Raw genomic sequence first — 20,721 nt, 5'->3', positions numbered from 1 at the left:
CTGGAGTTGGCTGTGTAGGCGAGTGAGGTGTCAGAATTGGAGCTGGTGGAGTGATGGATAGGGCATGGGGAGGAGGGTGGGGGACGTCAAACACTATCTCGAGGGACGAGATGGGGGGGAGGACGGGGAACTGCATGTTGAGAACCTTGCATTGGTGGTGTCTCGGGACATCCGAGCTGGAACCAGATCTGGAGGTTCCGGGGAGAGGCTGGGGTTGGAGATGCATCTGGAGCCTCTGGGAGCAGATTGTAATGAAAGTTGTTGGATGTGTATGAGCTTGTCTGGGGCAGAGAAGGGAGTGATAAGAGGTCTGGGTGTGCCTTGAGGTGAGCCAAAGGACCAAGCCACAAAGGGATGGGTGTGGCAGGTGTGGAGGTCACCTGGGTGAACCTCCTGAGGTACCATGAGGGCTGAGCTGTCTGAGGCAGGCAAACTGGTTGGCAGGCTACTACCAAAACCCAGGGTCAAGGGTATGTGTGTGACCTAGGATGAGAACGGCTGGCTAAGACAAGGGGGGCCAGATTCCAGACACCTTCTCAGGTCCAGGATGTGACCTATAAAACATGGGATGTGAAGAGAGGAGGGATGAGGCCCGCATCACAGGCATCTGTGATTGTGCGACGGCTGGTGTCGCTGGAGAAGCCAGGGAGAGGAGTTGAGGAAGCCTGTCGTCCAGGCAGGGGCTCTGAGGGGCAGTCGGTATTCCGGGAGCAGGGTGGGACCAGCCCCGGGGGGGTGCAAGGAGGGAGAGGTCTCGAAGGCGCAACCTAGGACTTGGCCAACAGGACGCTTCCAATGACTGTCTGTGGGAGGAATGAGTGAATGAACGAGGGGCCGGCAAGTCTGAGGGCTTTAGAGCCATCCCACAAGGGGGAGAATCACGAGGCAGAGACTGGGAGTTCCCAGGGGAGACTGGCCAGGGGTCAAATGCTGCAAAGGCCACAGGGAATGAAGCCTGCAAGGTGGCCGCCGTTCATATGCTGCAGGATCTCTGCTGAGTGGTGAGACACCCAGATGGCAGAGGCTCGGGAAAGAACGGGTGAGGAGACAAGAGGAGACCCTCTCGAAAAAGTCTGGTGAGAAAGCAAAGGAGACGCTGAGGCAGCAGCTGGACAGAAATCTACTAGAAGAAAGATTTCGACATGTGTGGGTATTTATATGCCTGCCTTCCCTCCTCCTTCCCTCCCTCCATCAGCCTCCGATCTGAGGCCCCCGAGGCTTAAATTCCAGGTCTGGCACGTCCTAGTAGAGTAGCCTTGGGAAAATCCAACGGACTACTTTAAGCTGAGCTCCTGCCATGACACAAATCCCATAGCAAAACAGGATTCAATTTACACTAAGTTAAAATAAATCCAAGTCTGGAAAAAAGCTGCTGTAAAGAGAAACACCTTGCCCTCCACATTCTCTGACGACCTAGCAGCCAAGGGAGCTGTGGATTCCAGTGACGGGTGCTGAGGCGGGGACCCTGAGCCCCCAGAGCCCAGTCAATGCTGCTGTAATGTGCAGTGAGGAAACTAGGACTCAGTACTGTTCCATGTCCTTTTATTACAATTGTCCTTGTGTTCCAGAATGAATGGCTATTTAACACACAACCCGAAGCACTCGTAAATTTGATCTTAGCTTCCCATTTCTTTCTTATATTGAATCAAAGGGAAAAAAAAAATCTTACAAAAAAAAAAAATCAGGTTTAGTGCATCCCTGGAAGAGCACCTTTACTAAACAGGAAACAAAACGTGCCAGGAATCTGACCAAATACACAAAGCAGCAGGTGAGATTCCTGATAGGAAAGAATGACTCCCCATGGAACATAAATAGATCCCCTCAAAGTACATATATTTCACATGAGTGTGTACATACATATGTAATATATTAAAAGAAATTTGGTTTCTACCACGAGAAGTTACTCAGCAATAATAAATCAACATCTCACCTGAGACAGGGAAGTGGGGACACTGCAGCCACGTTATAAACCGAGGCGCACCTCACTCCTGTACACGCCTCCCCTCTGTATGCTGTGCACACTTGCTGGGTGGGCTTCTCTCTGCCCGGCCCCCCAGGCCCAGCAGATCCAGTGTTTGTAGAAAAGCACGTCAGGGAAGGCAGGTGGCCCTGTGGCCTCGGAGCCCACCCTGCAGGGCCCAGGAGCTGGCTGCAGCGGGGAGGTAAACACCCGAGGCTACCGCCGCCTGCCTGGAAGGCCGCTTTGGCTCTAGGGTGAAGGGAAGCGCTTGGGACCCCAGCAATGGCACCGCAGTGCGTCTGGTTTTCAACAGCGAGCCTGCCTCTGGGGTCCACCCAAGGGCCACCCAAGGGCCTCCAGATCTTTGTAGTTTGGCCAGTGGGGGCTTCCCCTAGGATCAAATGGCTTTTGGGAGGGGAGTAGAGTTTCCAGAGCCACCAGGGCTCAGTCCTGTGAGTGTATGTGCGTGCGCACACGCCCACATACACACGCACTTCAGTGGAGGTCAGCAAGTTGCAAACGAGTGTTCTACAGGGGCGCGCTCAAATAGTGTCTGCTTTGGGGTCAGTTTGTCACTGTGTTCTGAGTGTCCCCATGCCAAAGTGGATTTGTTCAAAAGATACCAGTTGCTGGAGGCTACAGGTACAGAAGACACGTTACACACCGGGGGGAGGGTGCAACCCTCTCAGGGCTTGGCACGGTGTTTTAGTAACAAAACAAACAGAAGAAACGCACGGGAACCCTTTCCTCATTGTAAAGCCCTTTCCTGGCACCACAGGCAGACGGAGAAAGGCCATCATGATGAGCAGGTGCGTCAGTAGCTTTAAGGTTTAGGAGCTGCCGGTCCAGGAGCCAAGTCACACGCAGCCGTACTCGTACCACACGGTCTGCTGGTCCCCAGCCGGCTCAGGGGATGCCGGCGTGCTCTTCGAGCTGCTCCCACGACTGAAGTCCTCGGAGGCCCGGCTGCCATGGGGAGCCAGGTCGGGAGACCTGCCTGGGCCCTTGGCAGGGAGGCCCTCGCTGTAGCCCTGCCCCGGGACCCCGTCCCCCTCGGAGGGGCTGAACCCCGCCCGGACGGGGGCGATGGTGGCCACCTCTCCCGAGTGCGGGGAAGCTTGGGGCTTAGTCCTGGCAGCCGGGGCTGCAGCAGGTGAGCAGTGCTGTAGCTGGGAGTTGCTGCCACTGCCACCTCCAGCGGCGATGGCTGGGGACGTGGCGGACTGCTGCAGGGGAGCTGGCCTCTCCTCCTTCGGCGGAGCCAGAGAGAAGCGCCTCGCGTCCAGTGGCCGGCTTCGGGGGCCGGGGCCCTGACAGGGGCCGCCAGCCTTTCCCACAAGCGGGGTCCGCTCCCGGGTCAGGCTGTGGGAGCTGGGAGGTGTGGAGCCCTGCAGGCTGTGGCTGCCTGTGTCTCTGCCCGCCGAGGCCTCGGGAGCCCCTGGCTCCTGTTTGCAGGCCTCTGGCCCGCTGGCCCGGAGGAGGTCGGCGGAGGCCAGGCTGAAGGCCCGGCTCAGGGATGCACTCCGGCCAGTGGGCGTGTGGGAAGCGGGGGGCATCGCGGCCTGCCGGAGTCTGCCCAGGGACAGGCTCTGGGGCAGCTGGGCCTGCCTCTGGGGGGCGCTGGGCAAGGCCTCGGCCTCAGCGGGTCTGAAGTTCGGCTTCACGTACTGCCCGGGCTTCAGCGGCTTCCCCTCGGAGGTGGTGACGGGCATCTTGATGGTGGGGGCCACGAAGCTGGTGGGCATCTTGGCCCCTTCTTTCCTGGTAGGTGGGCCTGGCTGGCCTCCGATGGCCGGGAGATCACTGGCCTTTCTAAAATAGTCACTTAGCAGGTCATCCCTGCAACTGGGAGCATCCTACAGGGAAGAGAGCAAGAACTGAGTGAGGGCCAGAGAGGCCTTGGAGACCCCTCCTCCCACCCAGGATGTCCCCTGTGCCACCCACATGGCCAGGACTGAAGTTTCCCGCTCGGCCTGTTGAAGGCCTAACTTCCCCACCATACACACTGCTCTGGTCAGGGGTTGGGACAATACATGGCTCGTCAGGGAGAGGACCCAGATGCCACTCAGTAGCCCCCTAACTGTTTTCTTTCTTTTTTTGGCTGCGCTTTGTGGCACGTGGGATCTTGGTTCTCCGACCAGGGATCGAACCTGTGCCCCCTGCAGTGGAAGCGCAGACTCCTAACCACTGGACCGCCTGGGAATTCCCAAGTAGCCCCTTAACTTTACAAGTAAGAAAGCAGGTCCAGAGAGGAAATGACTTCCCACAAGGCTCATCCACTTTATGGAAGGGTCAGGCCAACTGTTTCAACTTGGTTCCCATTTCTTCACCAAGCAGAGCAAGGGGCAGAAAGCTGACCGGCAGGACCGGACCTTCTCTGTCAGCCCACCAGGCTCAGACGCACTGCAAGGGCTTTACTGTGGGCCGCAGAGAGGAAGAGAAACAAGACCAGCTCCCAAAAAGCCAGAATCAACCACACTCAGGACCCTCACTGCCTCCCAGATGTTTCTCCTAATGTGAGAAGTAAGGGGGAAAGGAGGCACAAGGGGCAGGGGGAGGGCGGTGGTAACCAGAAAGGTCGACCATCCAGGAGAAGAGGGAGGTGGCCCAGCCCTCTAGACTGTCCCCCTCAAGCAGCTGCCACCTGGCTGGGCTTCCCCTGGCCAGGGAACTGGTGTCGTTTGCCACCATCGTGGGGACAGGAAGAGCCGCCAGGGGCCAAGCTCGATGGCCGTGTTCAGGCTCACTTCAGCCTTCTGCCAACACCTCACAGCCTAGACGAGGCAAGCGGAGGGTTCTCCTGAGGCCGACGCTGCAAAACGCGGGGAATTGAGTCCGCATCAGCGATGAGATCGGGGGCCGAGAGCTGCTGCAACGAGACCCCAGCCCGCTGTGACCTGTCAGGGGGCATCAGTCCGCAGGACAGGTCAGCAGCTCAGGAGCCACTTGCCGACAACTCCTGGCCCCTGACAACATCTGGATGCTCAACTTGACAGAGGTGCAGTCTTGTGGTTTCAGGATAGTTTGAAGCCTCACTCTTGGCATGTGTTTGCAGTAAGACCCTGGGTCATCAATATGGACCAGAACCATTTATCAAGTGCTTCCCGCAGGCCAGGTGCTGTGCTAGGAACCAGGGGTATAATCGCAAAAAACTTAGTTTAATTTTGAAAGCAACCCTTGTAAGGGTTGCTTAAGGTTGTATTAAAATAATATTTAATATATAAGAAAACTGAGGTCATAGATAGACATCTAGAGAGTGGCAGATTGGTGATTAGAACCCGTGGCTGTCAGACTCTGCAGCTGTTTTCAGCACCTCCTGGTCCCTTTCTGCACACTTCTAACTTCTTTAACCCCCACCTTCAGGGCCACCCAGGGAGCCCATCTTGTGACACCCCCTCCCCCCAGCATCATCAGTGCTTGGGGAAGGGGGGCATGGGTGGCTTCTCCAGGCCTGCTCAGAGGAGGGTAGGGGTGCCAGGTGGGGCCATGGGGGTGAGCACCTGGGCAGAGGGGGAGAGGACGGGTGGCTCTCAGAGGGTGAGCATCAGCTTCCAGCAGGGACAGATAAGCAGCGGTGAGTATCTGGGCAGGTCTGAGCTGAGTGCGGAGGGGCCCTGAGCCTTGCTTAGGACCCACCCCCTGAGCTCTGCCCAGAGAAAGGAAACTCACGGGGACCGGCACATAATCAGAAAAGGACTAAGAAGAGGAACCATCCAGTTGCAGGCACCCCTGATTTCTGGACGTTCTTGTTTATTCCACTAGATCAGTGATTCTCAGTGCGTGATGCCTGGACCCACGCTGACAGTGAGAGCGTCGTCTGGGAACTTCACAGAGATGCAAAATCTCAGGAACTCTGGGGTCCAGCTTGTGTTCTGCCAAGCAAGTCCGATGCACACTGGAGTTTAAGACCCACTGCATCAGACCGTAAACTTCTGGAGGGCAGGTTTTCTGTCTTTCCCACTTTGGGTTCTCCAGCTTCTAACACACAGTAAGTGCCTGATACACAGACAACCACAAGACCGAGCACCTAGCAAGTATGCGATAGAAGTTTGCCCAGTAACTGGTTTGCTTTGTTTTTTTAGCGCAGGCACCATGCATACTTCCTCACACACGGGAGCTGCTCAATAAATACCTCCCAAACAAATATTTTGTGTTCTGTGTCACTGTGACCCATTAATGTGGGCCACAGAGTTTACTATAGGGCTAGAGAAAGTTCGACTGTATTTGTTTAAGGTAAATGAGAGAGAATCACTGAAGCATTAAACCTTAAAAGGTCTCAAGTGCAAGACACTATATGTGTCATCTGTTGAATAACCCAATAGCTCATGGGACTGAATTTAGACAGAGTATGTAAAAGACAGACATGCAGCTTCAGAAAAGCTAAATGGAGACGCTGGAAAGGTGACAGCGGAGGGAATCCTAATACAGGTGATGTTTGGGGGTTAGAGCTGCAGAGCAGAGGTCAGCAAACTGGAGCCCCGGGCCAGGTCCAGCTTGCTGTCCATTTATGTATGGCCTGCGAGCTAAGAATCGCTTTTACATTTTTAAATGATTGAAAAAAATTTTTTTTTATAGAACGGTCTTTTGGGACATGTGAAAATGATATGAAATTCAAATGTCAATGTCCATAAGTAAAGTTTTACTGGAACGCGGCCACGCCCACTCATTGACAGATGGTCTGCGGCTGCTTTCCCGCCAGAGCGGCAGAGTCGAGTAGTTGCAGCAGAGACCGTCTGGACTGGGAAGCCTAAAATATTTACTATCTGGCCCTTTATAGAAAAAACTGGTTGATCTCTGCTGGTGAAGGCTCAGGGGAAGTGGGCATTCCGAGCTCTGCCACAAAACCTAGTGAGATGCTAACTCCGTGAGTGGGGGGCCGGTCACTCTTTTCTTGAGAAGCTCCCAGCGGGGGGCGCACAGCACCCCTGCCCTCCATGCCGGCACCACGTTCTGCCCACTCACTTCACAGACGGAGAAACAGCCTCCGAGGTCTGGGGCTGGCTGCTGGCACCCAGGGATCTGCTGGCTCGCGGGTTTGCTCCCCACCCAAGCAGCCCTGCACCTAGGCCACGCACCCCCGCCCCATCCCTTTCTGGGACTTTGCTGCCACGGTTTCTGCCTACTGTCCCAGTTTGGGAGATAGCAAAGGAAGAGGGATTCGCTGTGTCCCTTTGAGCCCTGGGCCACTCACGGAGGAAGGGGAGCCCCGGTTGCTCTCCTCCAGGAACTCCTCCAGGGTGACCATCTCACTGCTCGGGGAGGCTGAGCAGGGCCGCACCCCGCCATGGGGCTGGGCTGCGCCCCTCTTCCGGGCACCCTCTTGGGGGAGAGGCCCGTTCCGGGGTGGGGGGTACTCATGGCGGCTGAGGGCAGTGCGCCCCGGGGTGCTGGCATCCCGCGGCAGAGTGGCTGTGTCCCTACTGGGGATCAGGTCTTCGCTGCTGAAGCTCTCGGACCTGCCGTGGAGCTGGTCGGAGGAACCTGGGGTCGGGGCGGGCGACACAGAGAACACACGTGAGTCCCCCTCTCTGTCTCCAGGGGGCTCTCTGCTGCCCCCAGCTCACTTAAGACAGAGAGGATGCTGCCTGAGAACCCAGGGCGCACTTCTCCCAGGCTGGGATTTTGGATGTTAAGAACACTCTGGAATGCTTAGAATTCAGAACAAAGTAACTTGAGATAAAAGTGGAAAAGCTTCTGCTAAAGTTTCCATTGTTAGGAGCTATAAGGCACCGCACTCATTAGGTCCTGTCTGTTCACATAGTTAAAGGTTTACTTAGCACCTGCTTCGTGCCAGGTGTTCTTTAGAGGCTGGTCATGTGGACTCTGAGAAGTGAAAAGATTTGCGTAAGGGTTTATGGTCTTGGGACAGCAAACACATTCTTTTCAGATGTGCAGGAAACATTCATTAAGACGGACCGTATTCTGCACCGTAAAATAAAACTTAAAAAGAATCAAAGCCATCCACTATGTCCTCTGACCACAGTGGAATGCAACTAGCGTCACTCTCTCCATTCTACAGATGAAGTAACTCGGATTCAGAGGATGGGTGACTCTCCCAGGTGCCCAGAGCCTGTCAGAAGGGGTGAAGGGATGTGAACCCCAATCCATCCAAACCCCGGGCCTTCACTTGCAACCGCGTGACGGGGCCTAGGAATCGTGGAGGATCTCGGGAACTGTCTTTTTAAAATTACAAGTATACTATAAGCCCAGAGTCAGAGATCCACATACACTGCAAAGTGCCCAGAAGGAAAGGCCGGCTCACCTTTCAGGTTAAGAGGTGAGCTGTCGCTGGACGCATTTCTACTGCTCTCCAAGCTCCCCGGCCGGGACGCTGAAAGGAAACGCCAACATATAACCTAAAGGCCGATGGTAAACCATCTAATCCGAGAAAAACTATGGAACAAAGCAACTCTGTGCCGAAGTGAAGCTGAGCGCCCCCAGGAAGGACGAGCGTCGGGATCCTCTGTGCTCTCCCCCGAGGACAGCTAACTTCCCTGAGCGCCAGGCGTGGCACCCAGTAGACTGTCCAGAAATGACAGCCTATGGTGTATATATATATATATATATATATATATTTTTTTTTTATTAGGTCTAGGGCTGTGGCTTAAAACAATTTTGTTAACGAGGAAAACCTCATGCAGAACTGAAAAAGCAGACAAAAAAACCCGGCTGCTCTGGGTGAGCCAAGAGTTGGGGTGGGGATGCCCACCCCCATTACTGCACAGAGCTTTCTGGAACACGTGTGAAAATCTCCTGCCTAGACCATGACAGTGTAGCTCGGTGAGGGCGGGAGCCAGGAAACGGCAGTGTGTGCACACGTGTGTTATGTGTGTGAAAGGGAGTGTGTACCGTGTGCAGGTGGCTTCAGCTCCCTGATCCCGGGAATGGGACCCTCAGCAGGAGAGGGGGCATTTGCTTTTCCCAGCTGTTTGCTGTCCTTCGGCTCATCCATGTCAAATTCACATCTGCCCCAAAGGGAAAACCTGACCTTTACGGTGACAAATGCTGGAGGGAAGCAGCCCTCCCGGCTGCTGTCTGTGCCTGAGCAGGTCTGCGGTGGCGACTCTTGGATCCCAGGGTGAATAACCAGGTCCAGGGAGGGACCCCGCCCACACGGCACAGGGCAGGCCGGGTCTTCAAGGCCTGCAGGGTACCTCTCCCGGTCCCCTCTGCCAGCAGCACTCAGCATCACGGCCCTCATCAGCCTGCCCTGTGTCAGTGTTTGTCCTGCTGGACCATGAACCCCTGGGGGACGGGGACTGTGTTTCTGTCATCTCTGCATCCTCCCAGCACACAGCTGGTGTTGACTGCACTGAGAACTGGAGACGTACTACTTACAAGCTACCTCCCCTCCTGCCTGCAAGTTTGCTTTTGTTTTTCTGGGTCTTTAGGGCACCCAGTTCCCACGTGCTGATGTGTTCTCTGCAAATAGAAGGCATCTGGAAAACACTCACTAGCAAACGGGGTTTGGGGACGAGCCAAAAAATACATGGTTTTCCTGCATGATATAAAAGCAGAATAAGTCCTCTCTTTGAGAGGGAATATTTGAAATGAAAAAAAGTACATCCCTCGTTAAAAAGGAAATAAGTTTCACTAAAATTGTGATACAAATCAATGGGACCCCAAAGCACTTTTGTTTATCTAAGCATTGCATCAAAAACCCCTTTCCCTTCTTTTTCCCGATAAGAGCTCAAGGAATCAGAATACTTAGGAAGAAAACCCTTTTGGTCAGCTGACAAGCATAGATTGGGCTACTCAGGTTTACCAAATGTTGCAGGAGATCCCTGCTGTTGTGTTATCCACCACTCACTGTAAAGACATAAGGGCGCCCTGTGTCAAACTGTTTCATCACAGAGCCTGTCTTTACTCATGTCAATTGGAAATATCTGTATTTGTATCATAATACTTTTAAGACAATGGATAGGGTAGCGATAACCCTTATTGTCGATCAGAAATAAACTGAATTCAATGTAAACTTTTTTTTTTTTAAGAATTACCTTCCAACCCTATGACTTTTTTTTTTTTTGCAAAACTTTAAGAAAAACCCAAAGCTGTTTATAATTTTTGAGGAGGTTGGTATAATTCTTGGTTTCCCTTCTGCCTAAATTTACAATATGCCTGAATCAAACGGCAAGTGCTTCTAACAATTTCTAAGACTAAATATAACTTGGAGCCACTCTGGGCAACTAAAATCCAAGTGAGGACAGTGAGAGATCTTCCTGAAATCAACACTCCCTGTGTGGGTCACCAGAACTTCCTGGCAAACAGGGGTGCTTTAAAGCAAAAGGAATTAAACTCTCCAGAAGTGGGATGCTTGATACGTAGTGACTTCCCCGTCACTGGAGGTATGTAAGCAGAAGTCACATGCTCAGGCCCTGGGGAGGGCAAGGAAGGAGCCTGGAGGAACTGTGGACGCCCCCATTCCCACTTCATACAACAACTTCACTTTCACCTGTTTTGTGTGTTGGACTTCCATACAGGACTTAGCTTAAAGGAAAAGCACTGTTTGTTTTTGCGGTACGCGGGCCTCTCACTGCTGTGGCCTCTCCCGTTGCGGAGCACAGGCTCCGGACGCGCAGGCTCAGCGGCCATGGCTCACGCGCCCAGCCGCTCCGCGGCATGTGGGATCTTTCCGGACCGGGGCACGAACCCGTGTCCCCTGCATCGGCAGGCGGACTCTCAACCACTGCGCCACCAGGGAAGCCCGAAAAGCACTGTTGATAAGAACAAGACTGAGAACCCAAGAGGAAGGGGGCATCGCACTGACCACTCACCGTACTGCCTGTGGGGAGCGAACTCGAGCTCCAGGGACGGTTCGCAGAGGCTGTCATCAGAATTATAGCCTGTGGTGAAAATAAGGTGATGATACACGGGTCCCGGAACATCCACAGGAAAACACGGGGTCCTGTGCCGGACGGCCACCTCTGACTGGCACCTGAGCCACGGCAGCGCCAAGCCCTTGGAGGCGAGGGAGGGACGCGTGGACGTGCCTCTTCCATCCCTCCCCCTACTCCTCCTGCTGGCACGGCCCTCACTCCCGACTCCTGTTAGATTTAACTTCAAATCCCATTTCCGCCTGTGCAGTGACAGGGACTTGAAGACTAAAGCAGTGATCTGGCCAAAGGATTACACAGCAAAAGGAGGCGAGTATTCAGGGCCCTGGGGAGCGCCTCCCAACCTCCAAGGCCAAGCCGTGCCAGCAGTTCTGGTCTGGAGACCACAGTTGTCTTCAGGAGGCGGGAGGAAGGCAGAGGAGAGAATCCAGCACCTGAGGGGAGAGGCTGACTCCCTGGAAACAGCCCTGCCGCCGCAGCTCCTCACCCGAGATAGACCTGGAAGCACAGGCCACCCGTCAACTGCCCTTTCCCTGAGGGATTCAGATGCCCTCTGCCTCAAGCCTGCTAACTTCTCTCTGACAGTAGACCCTGGGTCCCACCAAACGGCAAGAGGGTTTCCACCCTGTCCCCAGTTCCTATTATAAAAGTTCTGGCAGTGAGATACACCCAAAGTTAGGTATGATGTATACACTACTATACATAAAATAGGTTAACTAATAAGGACCTGCTGTAGAGCACAGGGAACTCTTCTCAATACTTTGTAATGACCTACATGGGAAAAAAAATCTAAAAAAGAGTGGATATATGTATATGTATAACTGATTCACTTTGCTGTAGAGCAGAAAGGAATACACATCGTAAATCAACTCTACTCCAATAAAAAATTTTTTTAAAAAAGTTAGGTATGATCTAATTGCTTCCTTTGCAGGTTTTGTCTCCTGGAGATGAGGGCGGGACGACTCCTTTTTTTAACTCACTGAAGGCAGGAGAATCCTACATTTTGAATTCTGCCCTAATGCCCAACTCAAAGTAGTGGCTTAATGAAAACCTGCTGCCTTGATTACTACAGTATAACATGGTTAGTGATATGTAGGCTATTGGTAGTTAAACCTGGCTAATATCAGAATTTTCTGGAAAACTTTTAAAAAATATGGAATCTTATTTAGGAAAAACATATCTGTATTTGTCCTTTGACCCAGCAATTCTACCTCTAGGAATAAACTCTGGGGACTGGTTGGTTGAATGAACTGTCATACCACCATTTTAATTATTATGCGCCTCTTAAAAAGAATGAGGAAGATCTCCAAGATATATGGCTAAACGAAAAAAAAACAAGGTGCATTATTTTGTTTATTTTTGCAAAAAGAAACACTGGAAGTATAAACAAGGAACCAAAAAAAAAATGGTTATCCACAGGCTGATTCTGGAATGGAATGGAGGGGAAAGGGAGAGATGTGAGACTCAAATCTAAGCATGCCTTCCTACCTAATTTAGCTTTAAATTACATAAATATTTTATGTATTAAAAAACAGGATTAATTTAAAAAGAAAAAACTCTAACACTGAAAACAGAAACAAATGAACCTTACTGTATATCAAACTGCTAACATAATCACCTAGAGAAAAAAATTCCAGTGAATTTTGAATATAAAACTCTGTGCATCCTTAGTGAGATATAATCACAGAACTAAAAGAACTACCAGAAAACAAACATCACTTAGTAATTTTATTGTTAATAATATAATTTTTTTTTACCATTACTGCATATTTTCAGGAAAAGTAAGTAGATTTTTCAAGACATGACTTCTGTGTAAGAAAAGGACACACGCATATGAAATTAAAAAATCTCTGTAATATTAAATTGGAATTTGAAATATTGATATGAACTCATAGTATCTATGTGTCCTTTCTTTACTGAAAGGGTCTAAAAGTAATGACAACACTGTAGTGTCCAGATCTTGATTATTAAATTCTGCTCTAAAAGGAACTAGATTTACTTGAAGAAATGCTGATTCTAAGGGCAGGGAGTGGGGGCGGGGTGTTCCATTTCGAAGACGGTTACATGCCCACTGGCGATGACTACCCAGAGTGTGAGAACTGGGCTGCCAGGGAATCGCCACGGGCAGCGCTGGGGTTGCAGGGTTGATGGACCCTCATGCACGCTCAGCGGACGTGTGACCGGCCAGTGATGTTTCCAGGCTTGGGCTCTGGTTCAGGGATGGGGGTCCAGACTGAGACAGCCCAGGGTTAGCCTGGAGGGCTGGACCTTGAGCCACACAGACCACTGGTACACTGAGGGGAGATGGTGTTCCCAGCTCTTTCCCAAGACCAGGCAGGGCCTCTGTACCCCAGGGCCCAGGAAACCAGGGGAGACTGATGACTGTGGACAACAGATACCCTTGCCACGCTGGGCTCAGAGCATGCCTGTTCCAGACAGCACATGGCACGGCTCCACTGACATCCAACAGTAAGTGACTGCGCCTGCAGTGTCTGGCCAGCAGTGGGGAGACTGTCCGGCTGCCCTGTGCCCACCCAACTCACCTTCTCCCCAGCGGGGCTTCCTACTTGTAAGCAACTGGGATGAGGACAGGGACCCTGTCTTTGCTTTGCTTGTCAAACCAAGGTTGTGAAAGTCTCTGGTTTCAAGAGCCAAGAGGGTGGTATTATCATGAAGAATCACCACCACTGCTTGTTCTCCAATTTCTAACACCCCAGAGGCAATCACTTTCAGTTCCTTCAGCTGTTTCTTTGGATGGTTTCAGATCGCTAAATGATCAGCGGAATGTCTTTTTTGCTTTGAAGCTTCCTGCTTCCTCTCTGTCGGCATACTTTAAATTTCCCAGCGCCCGCTCCATCCACCCGACTGCTCTTCTGGCGGCATCCCATTCTTGTTTCATGGGTGCAATGGCTTGGCTCATCTCTGACTATATTAATGACGGACATCGTAAAGCTTTCATGTCTGTGCTTCTGTTTACTCTGTTGCCTCTCACACTGGTTTTGGTCTCTGGTACTGGAGGCTCTCCTCAGGTATCCGTGGGCCTCACCTGGCCAGATCTGATGGGGACATTCAACTGGGAATTCCTTAAGCTGATCACATGACTGGGAGAATGTTTTAATCTCACATCTAAAGATGTGAACACACATGGCTACTGGCAACCTGGGAGACCTTCAGTGTGTAAAGCCTTCCCTGCAACCTCCTTGTTTTTCATTTGGGAAACGTGCCTTCCCCTTTACTAACCGACCTCCAGTTCAGAGACCCTCTTGTGTATCCTCCGTAGAGAATAAACCTCCAGACTTCTACCAAGTTGGGCTGAGGGAGGCTGCCTGCTTTTCGCCCAAACTTGGGCCTCCCTTCTGGAGCTGCTTGGTACCACCAAGGCCTGCACGGTGGTGGTGAGAGAGGGTCCCGGGGCTTACCCACCAGTGGCTTGGGATCAGGCCTCTAGAGGGTGAAGCTGTCTGTCCAGAGTCACCCACCCAGCTGGCAGGCAGGGCTGAGGCCTGAACCCGTGTCTGTGTGACACCAGAGCCAGCCCACTCTGCTCTCCACCTCTCAGCCTGAGACCCCTCCTGGCCCTGAGAGCCTGGGGTCTTTAAGAAGGAACCTGAGCCCCAGATGCTCGGCCCTCTCGTTTCTGGACAAGGTGAGGGGCCCACGACTCACCTTTGGCGCGGCCTGGGTGCCGTGAGATGGGGGTGGAGCTGGAAGGGGTTGTAGTGATGGCTGAGGACGAACAGGGCCGGGGGCCCGGCTCCACGGGCCAGGGCTTCATGGCTGGGTCAGCAGAGGCATCCTTGCGGTCAAGGCTGTCTCTGTGCGGGGACCCTCGCTTTGGCTTTAGGTCCCCAGGACCTGGGGCAGAGAAGGATACTGAGAAACGGGGCTGCAGAATCCTGTGCTCAGGCCGGGCTGCCACACGGAGGCCTAGAAGCAGGGGTGGCAGGGCACACGGACCACAGGTACAAAAGCTGAGCTGCCCACCTCCCGGGCTGTGGCTTAAACAGGAGGGCCCTGGCTACAGGCCTGTGTCGGAGGGCCCACCTCCAATGACGGGCCAAACCGTGAGCCCTGAAATTTTGGCTGGGAGGAAAAAAAGGAAAAACTCAAGAGGACAAACAAAATATTGGTGAAAGTCCAACATACTAACTATAGAGCACACCTGCTGCATAGCACTGTATGTAACTCAAATCCCTGATTTAAAAAGATCCTGCCGACGTCTGCTCAGGATCACTCGGATCTGAGGCTGAGGCCCTGAAGGTCCAGGACACGCAATTGCCAACTGGCTTCACTTATAATCTGCGAAAAAAATTCACTGTCACCTTAACAATAGGGTAAGAAGACTTTAATCTCTGTATGGTGAGACTGACTACAAGAAGGATTTTTACCTTGTATCTTATGCTTTTCTGCAGTCTCTAAATTTTCTACCATGAAGACATACTCTTGTCAAAGTTAAATAAAATCCTATATAAAAACATTAAAAAAAAAACCCCTCCAACTATCTAGTAATAAGAAAGGGGATGGGCTCTCCAAAAATAAGACAAAACTTAATGCAGTTGGAGTTCCTGCTGGCATTAAGACGGGGCTGTTTTGCATAATGTCTCACTTTAGGCACCCCCAAGGCTGCAGACATAGAGCCACAACCACTGTGTCAGGATCTCGGCTCCCCTCCAGCCTCTTCCACGGACCTGACTCTGTCTGCCCCTTGGCCACTCCAAGTCTGGACTCACTGTGAAGTTTTAAGTGCCTAAGTCTTATGACTTGAAATCAACGTAAAATTTGGACTTTGAAAGATAACCTTGATGAGAAGCAAGACTCAAGTCTGGCGGGATGGACGGGACAGACATCCAACAGGTGAGGTTAAAATGAGGAGCAGAGGGGGAGGCGGAGATGACCACACAGTTAGCATGAACAGCAGAGAAACAGCACCATTCCAGCAGCATGCTTGGAGGACAGGCCTGGAAGGCCAGGACCTCAGCAGCCCAGGGTTCCCAAGGCAGGGTGCGTGAGACAAAGTCATTGCAACATCAGCCGACTTCAGCATTTTAATACGTATGTATTTATTTTTTATAGTTACCTTGTTATTATTATTATTATTTTTTGCAGTACGCGGGCCTCTCACCGCTGGGCCTCTCCTGCCGCGGAGCACAGGCTCCGGACGTGCAGGCTCAGCGGCCACGGCCCACGGGCCCAGCCGCTCCGCGGCACGCGGGATCCTCCCGGACCGGGACATGAACCCGTGTCCCCTGCATCGGCAGGCTGACTCTCAACCACTCTGCCACCAGGGAAGCCCTATAGTTACCTTATTTTTATGGTACTGGTTTTCCATTTACAATACAGGTAATAATCTTTCCTTTTAGGATAAATTTAAGTGGAAACGGTGAGTCAATTCAAGGGAAAATATGTAAGTAACCACATAGGTGATGTAAAGATGTGGCCAAAATCATGAAGATGGTACAACGATGACGGCAGACAGAAAAAACGGCAGTAGCTAAAGGCCTCTATCGACCAGCCTTTCCCCCGCTCTGGGTGTGATTGGCGTGATGTTCTTTCTGTCCACTGCTGTTTTAACTTCAGCATCCAAGGTGTCAGAGAACGACAGTACAGTCATAAAACTTCATTCTGGACTGAACTCTGGCTGGGCAACATCGATGCAATTATTCAAAACGCTTGAATGGAGCACAATAAAATCCTTCAAAACATAGAGCACCTCTAAAAAGGACCTTATTGGCAAAAGCCAACAATTCAGGGCTCTGACAAAGAAAGAGGACAAAAGGGCAGCGGTTTTAAATTTAGATGCTTAAAGGTAAGTCTTAAAAAAAACTCACTTGACAGAGACCGTACATTTTAGGAAGCATAGCGACAACAGACCAGCTCTGCCTTACACGCGGGCGTGACAAAAGCCTGCAGGTGCGAGAGAAGGGGGGCAGCACACGGCCCCTGGACTTACTCAGCACGGCCATCCTGGCCAAAGGACCTGTGCATAGATGTCCCGAGGCTCCCCTACAGCTGTGCTGTACTGGAGAAACGGTGCAGAGGGTGTGACAACTCATCTTCTCTTTTGAACTCAGAATCCACGCTGGCTACTTTAAGTTTGGCTTGGAACTGGGGTCAGGAGGAGGGGTCCGCTATAGGTCATCTGGCCTTTAGGTACTGTTTTTTTTTGTTTTGTTTTCGTTTGTTTGAATTTCAGAAATGAAGAAGGATACACGATGAAGACACATGGTAAAGGAAAAGGATGAGAAATCTCCAATCTCGGAAAAAGGGAGGGGCTCGTTAGGAGAGGATGGGGTTGTCAGAGGAAGACCAGAACTGCAGGTGTTTAGAGAGAGCCGAGAGAGCCGGGTGGGCCCCTGGAGACTTGTCTTTGTCTTTGCTTTTGCTTCTCAAAAAGGAACTCTCTCTGCGCTGAGTTGCTAAATCGTTATCCCCAGGATAACCCGAGAGGAAGGAAAAAAAAAAAAAAAAAAACACAAGAAATAAATGAAATGAATAATAACAAATGACTCTAAATTAGCTCAACGTACTTAGGAAATCAGTATCCTGTCCAGCCCAGGAAAGATGGAAACAATAGCCACGACAAGACCGGAATCAGGACTCAGTGAGTCACTTATGCTCTGCCTCAATTTAATTAATTGAGTGGCATCTTAGTGCCAACACTTTACTTACTCAGCACGTGAAGAGAATTACGTATCGCTCGAGGAGCCGAAGGGCTTAGACAATTTTTCAATTTCAAAGTGTGAAATTATTAAATAAGAATGTTTATTAATTTAGGAGCCGCGGCTTCTCTTACTCATCCATTTTAATGACTGACTCCCTGACAATCTGGCTCACGTGCTACACAGTACGTTTCTGGCCTGCTGTAATGAAATGGTCTACCTGAAGTATCCACTAATAAGTCTTGTATATCTGAAATAACCTCTTTTGGCAGGATGAGTTTAAAAATAATGAAAGTACCTCTTTTTCATACCCCAAAGCCCTCAACACCAAGAATTATTATATGCTTTTAGATCTCCTATGCATCTTCTAATTCATGACCTTTAAATCACAGAGTCTTATCAGAGGAGACAACTGGTCTAACTTTTTGAACATGTCATACAGAAACAACCAGTATATCCAATTTCTGATTTAGAGTTAAATTTGGTACCAGAACCTCCATTATTTCTTCCTCTGTGGCACCACCTGGTGGCCAATGCTCACACCACAGGATAAGGGACCGACTTTATGTGATGCTGGGGCCCATGGCTCTGCCGGGGCCCCTGGTTAGGCAGCCTGTTGGTTCAGCTTTAACTGCAGGCAGTGCCCTTGTTGGTGAAGAGCTCAGGCTCCAGGGTTGACAGACCTCTGTTTGAATCCAAGTTCTGCCACTTACTATGTCAGCAGGTGTTTCACCTGTCAAGCCTCACTTTCTAAGCTCTGAAAAGGGGATGATTCATCATGCCTACCTCACGGGGTAGTTAGGACTAAACCCGAGGCAGATAAAGTAAATTAGCCGACAAGGTGCTGAGCCCAAAGAAAGCACCCGGTGCACGGCAGCTGTTACTGATGATCGTCACTGACTTGCTCGTTCATGGATGGGCACGAGCATTTCTTTTCCTCTGAAAGTTTTCCTGACTCAGTTAGGCTGGTTATAGTTAATTAAGTCAACTTGATTACAAATTGAGGTGACAGATGTCAAAACATTTAAACAGTCACAATGCAAACCTGGGGCCACAGATCCCCTCTAGATAAAAACCAATGTTAAGCTTCGTTATCATTTATCTGCACAAGAGCCTTTTACCTCATCGGACCTCCTGTAAAGAACGGGAGTGCAAGCCTTAGTCCCCAGACAATGTGTGCGTGAATGCATTTTCTTTTGTGCATTTGAAAGTGACACAGCAGTACCTGAAGTGGTGAATGTGGCCTCCTGAAAGGCTTGTGCACGTGTCGCGCTCAGAGGGTGGCTTGTCACAGGCCCTTAGTGCTAGAATGGCAGCCGCCACCCCCGACAGTGTGTGGGCCTCAGGCATAGGCCTGATCTTCAGAAAGTCCTGGTGTCTTTCATAAAGATTCCAATATTCAGGCTGCAGTTTTGGCATAAATAATCCATGGAATGATATTTAAAAGTAAATTTGGAAATTTAACCTTGTTTGAAGTAACTGCTGTGCTTAATCGATTCTAAGATGCACATCCCCACCCCCACCGCCCCATCTTAACATCACTGAAATCAGGATGCAGCTTCCACAGTGTCTTAGAGTCACCACTGGGGCCAGATGGAACTGTGACAGAACTGTCACTGCCGTGACCGATATATTTTACTCATATTTTCCTTTTATGTGTGTACACAAAAATCTGTCGAATTAAGTCTTTTAGAAGAGCTCTTCAACAAGAGTACAATAAAACTTCTAAGTGGTAAAGCACTGCATCATTTGATTGCCAGTGTTATATAAAGTAATTGGGCAGTTTATAATTGATAGCCTCTTAGAGTTTGACAGAATAAAGCACATTCAACTAGGAACCCATTTCAGAACCCCTGGCAAACTCCAAATGGCAGCCCTCATGGAAAGGTAAGCCGGGCCCCTGGCTGGTAAGACTGAAGACCGGGTCAGGCTGGAGAAGAAAACCTGGCTGCCTATCCAAGTGCTAAAAAGACTGGAGTCACACGTGGGCTTGCAAAAGATCGCACATGTGCACGCTGCCTGTTAAATGTGCCGGAGATCTCCCTACAGAAATAGTCTACTCTACAACTCTGACACGTACAAGGAAACCCCCAAACACATGCAACTGAGCTTGCCTCTGGTGCCTGCGTGGTTACCAGCTTTGGTTTGAGTCCCTCCCACCATCTACAGGATTAGCGATGCTTCTCGCTCGACATGGGTTTGTATTTTCTTGGTTATTAACACACCTATGGAGGCAGATGTGCGTGTACACAGCACATCCCCTTCATGCTCTTACACACACAGGTGTGCACAGCCACACGCCGTCTCCCTCTACCCGGTCCAGTGAGAGGGTCCCTTAGACCACCCCCTGCAGCCAGGTCAGCCCGCCTACCTTTTCCCAGGGTCCCTTTGTGGATGTCACGCTCTTCTGCACAGCTTGAGCCCGAGGGGGTGGCCTCGGGGTTCTCCGGCTGGGATCTGAGCGGCTGAGAAGTGGATGGCGAGGTTGGGTCTGGGGACTCCAGCTGCCGGGGAGGACTGTCTGTAGTTGACTTCAATCGTTCTCTGGAACCCTCTTTCTTTGGTTTGATGAGTTTGACTAAAGCTTTGGCTCCAATCCAGTGGTTTTTCCTAGTTAGGAGTAGATTTTTAGGACACAATCAACCCTCACTGCCCCCTCCAGCAGGTTACTGGGTGCCCTAATGTGGGCTGGGATTCCCATCACCAGCCTGGGAAGCTGGCCAGTAACCACCACCATGACCACTGTATTTGGGGCTCAGGAGGCAGAGCAGAATTCTCGGTCACGCATGCGCTCGGGGATAGTTAGAAGCATGTATCGGGTCAGGAGTTCACACTAGTCTCTTGGGAGAACAGAACATCGAGTACGCCCATTAACTCTTGATTATCTCTGGGAAGGAAGTCGTGCTCTGCTAATGTGATCTATTAACTCTTGATTATCTCTGGGAAGGAAGTCATGCTCTGCTAATGTGATCTAGTAGATCCTGATTGTCTCTGGGGAGGAAGTCATGCTCTGCTAATGTGATCTATTAATTCTTGATTATCTCTGGGGAGGAAGTCGTGCTCTGCTAATGTGATCTAGTAGATCCTGATTATCTCTGGGGAGGAAGTCGTGCTCTGCTAATGTGATCTAGTAGATCCTGATTATCTCTGGGGAGGAAGTCGTGCTCTGCTAATGTGATCTATTAACTCTTGATTATCTCTGGGGAGGAAGTCGTGCTCTGCTTATGTGATCTATTAACTCTTGATTATCTCTGGGGAGGAAGTCGTG

The 20,721-nt window shown here is 50.9% G+C and overlaps 1 protein-coding gene across 3 annotated transcripts in view; it reads right to left on the bottom strand.

Annotated features, from left to right (window-relative positions):
* Window positions 1-1,494: 1,494 nt before the first annotated feature.
* CCDC88C (coiled-coil domain containing 88C) overlaps window positions 1,495-20,721 on the bottom strand; it is a 129,600-nt gene continuing 110,373 nt past the window's right edge. Inside the window, exons 25-30 of one of the 3 annotated variants that reach the window (XM_079912138.1) lie at window positions 19,825-20,063; window positions 14,461-14,649; window positions 10,735-10,803; window positions 8,223-8,291; window positions 7,152-7,441; window positions 1,495-3,816 (exon numbers count right to left, since the gene is read on the bottom strand). In XM_079912138.1, the coding sequence (XP_079768264.1) occupies window positions 2,818-3,816; window positions 7,152-7,441; window positions 8,223-8,291; window positions 10,735-10,803; window positions 14,461-14,649; window positions 19,825-20,063 (1,855 nt within the window). In that variant the 3' untranslated portion in view covers window positions 1,495-2,817. Of the gene's footprint in view, window positions 3,817-7,151; window positions 7,442-8,222; window positions 8,292-10,734; window positions 10,804-14,460; window positions 18,858-19,824; window positions 20,064-20,721 lie in introns of those variants that run through there. The other 2 variants (XM_079912139.1, XM_079912140.1) reach the window with 2 other exon arrangements.

This window comes from Stenella coeruleoalba, assembly GCF_951394435.1.
Source record: "Stenella coeruleoalba genome assembly, chromosome: 2".
Classification (NCBI taxonomy): domain Eukaryota; kingdom Metazoa; phylum Chordata; class Mammalia; order Artiodactyla; family Delphinidae; genus Stenella; species Stenella coeruleoalba.
The sequence above is the reverse complement of the archived record's forward strand: the minus strand, read 5'-3'. Positions and strand labels throughout refer to the sequence as shown.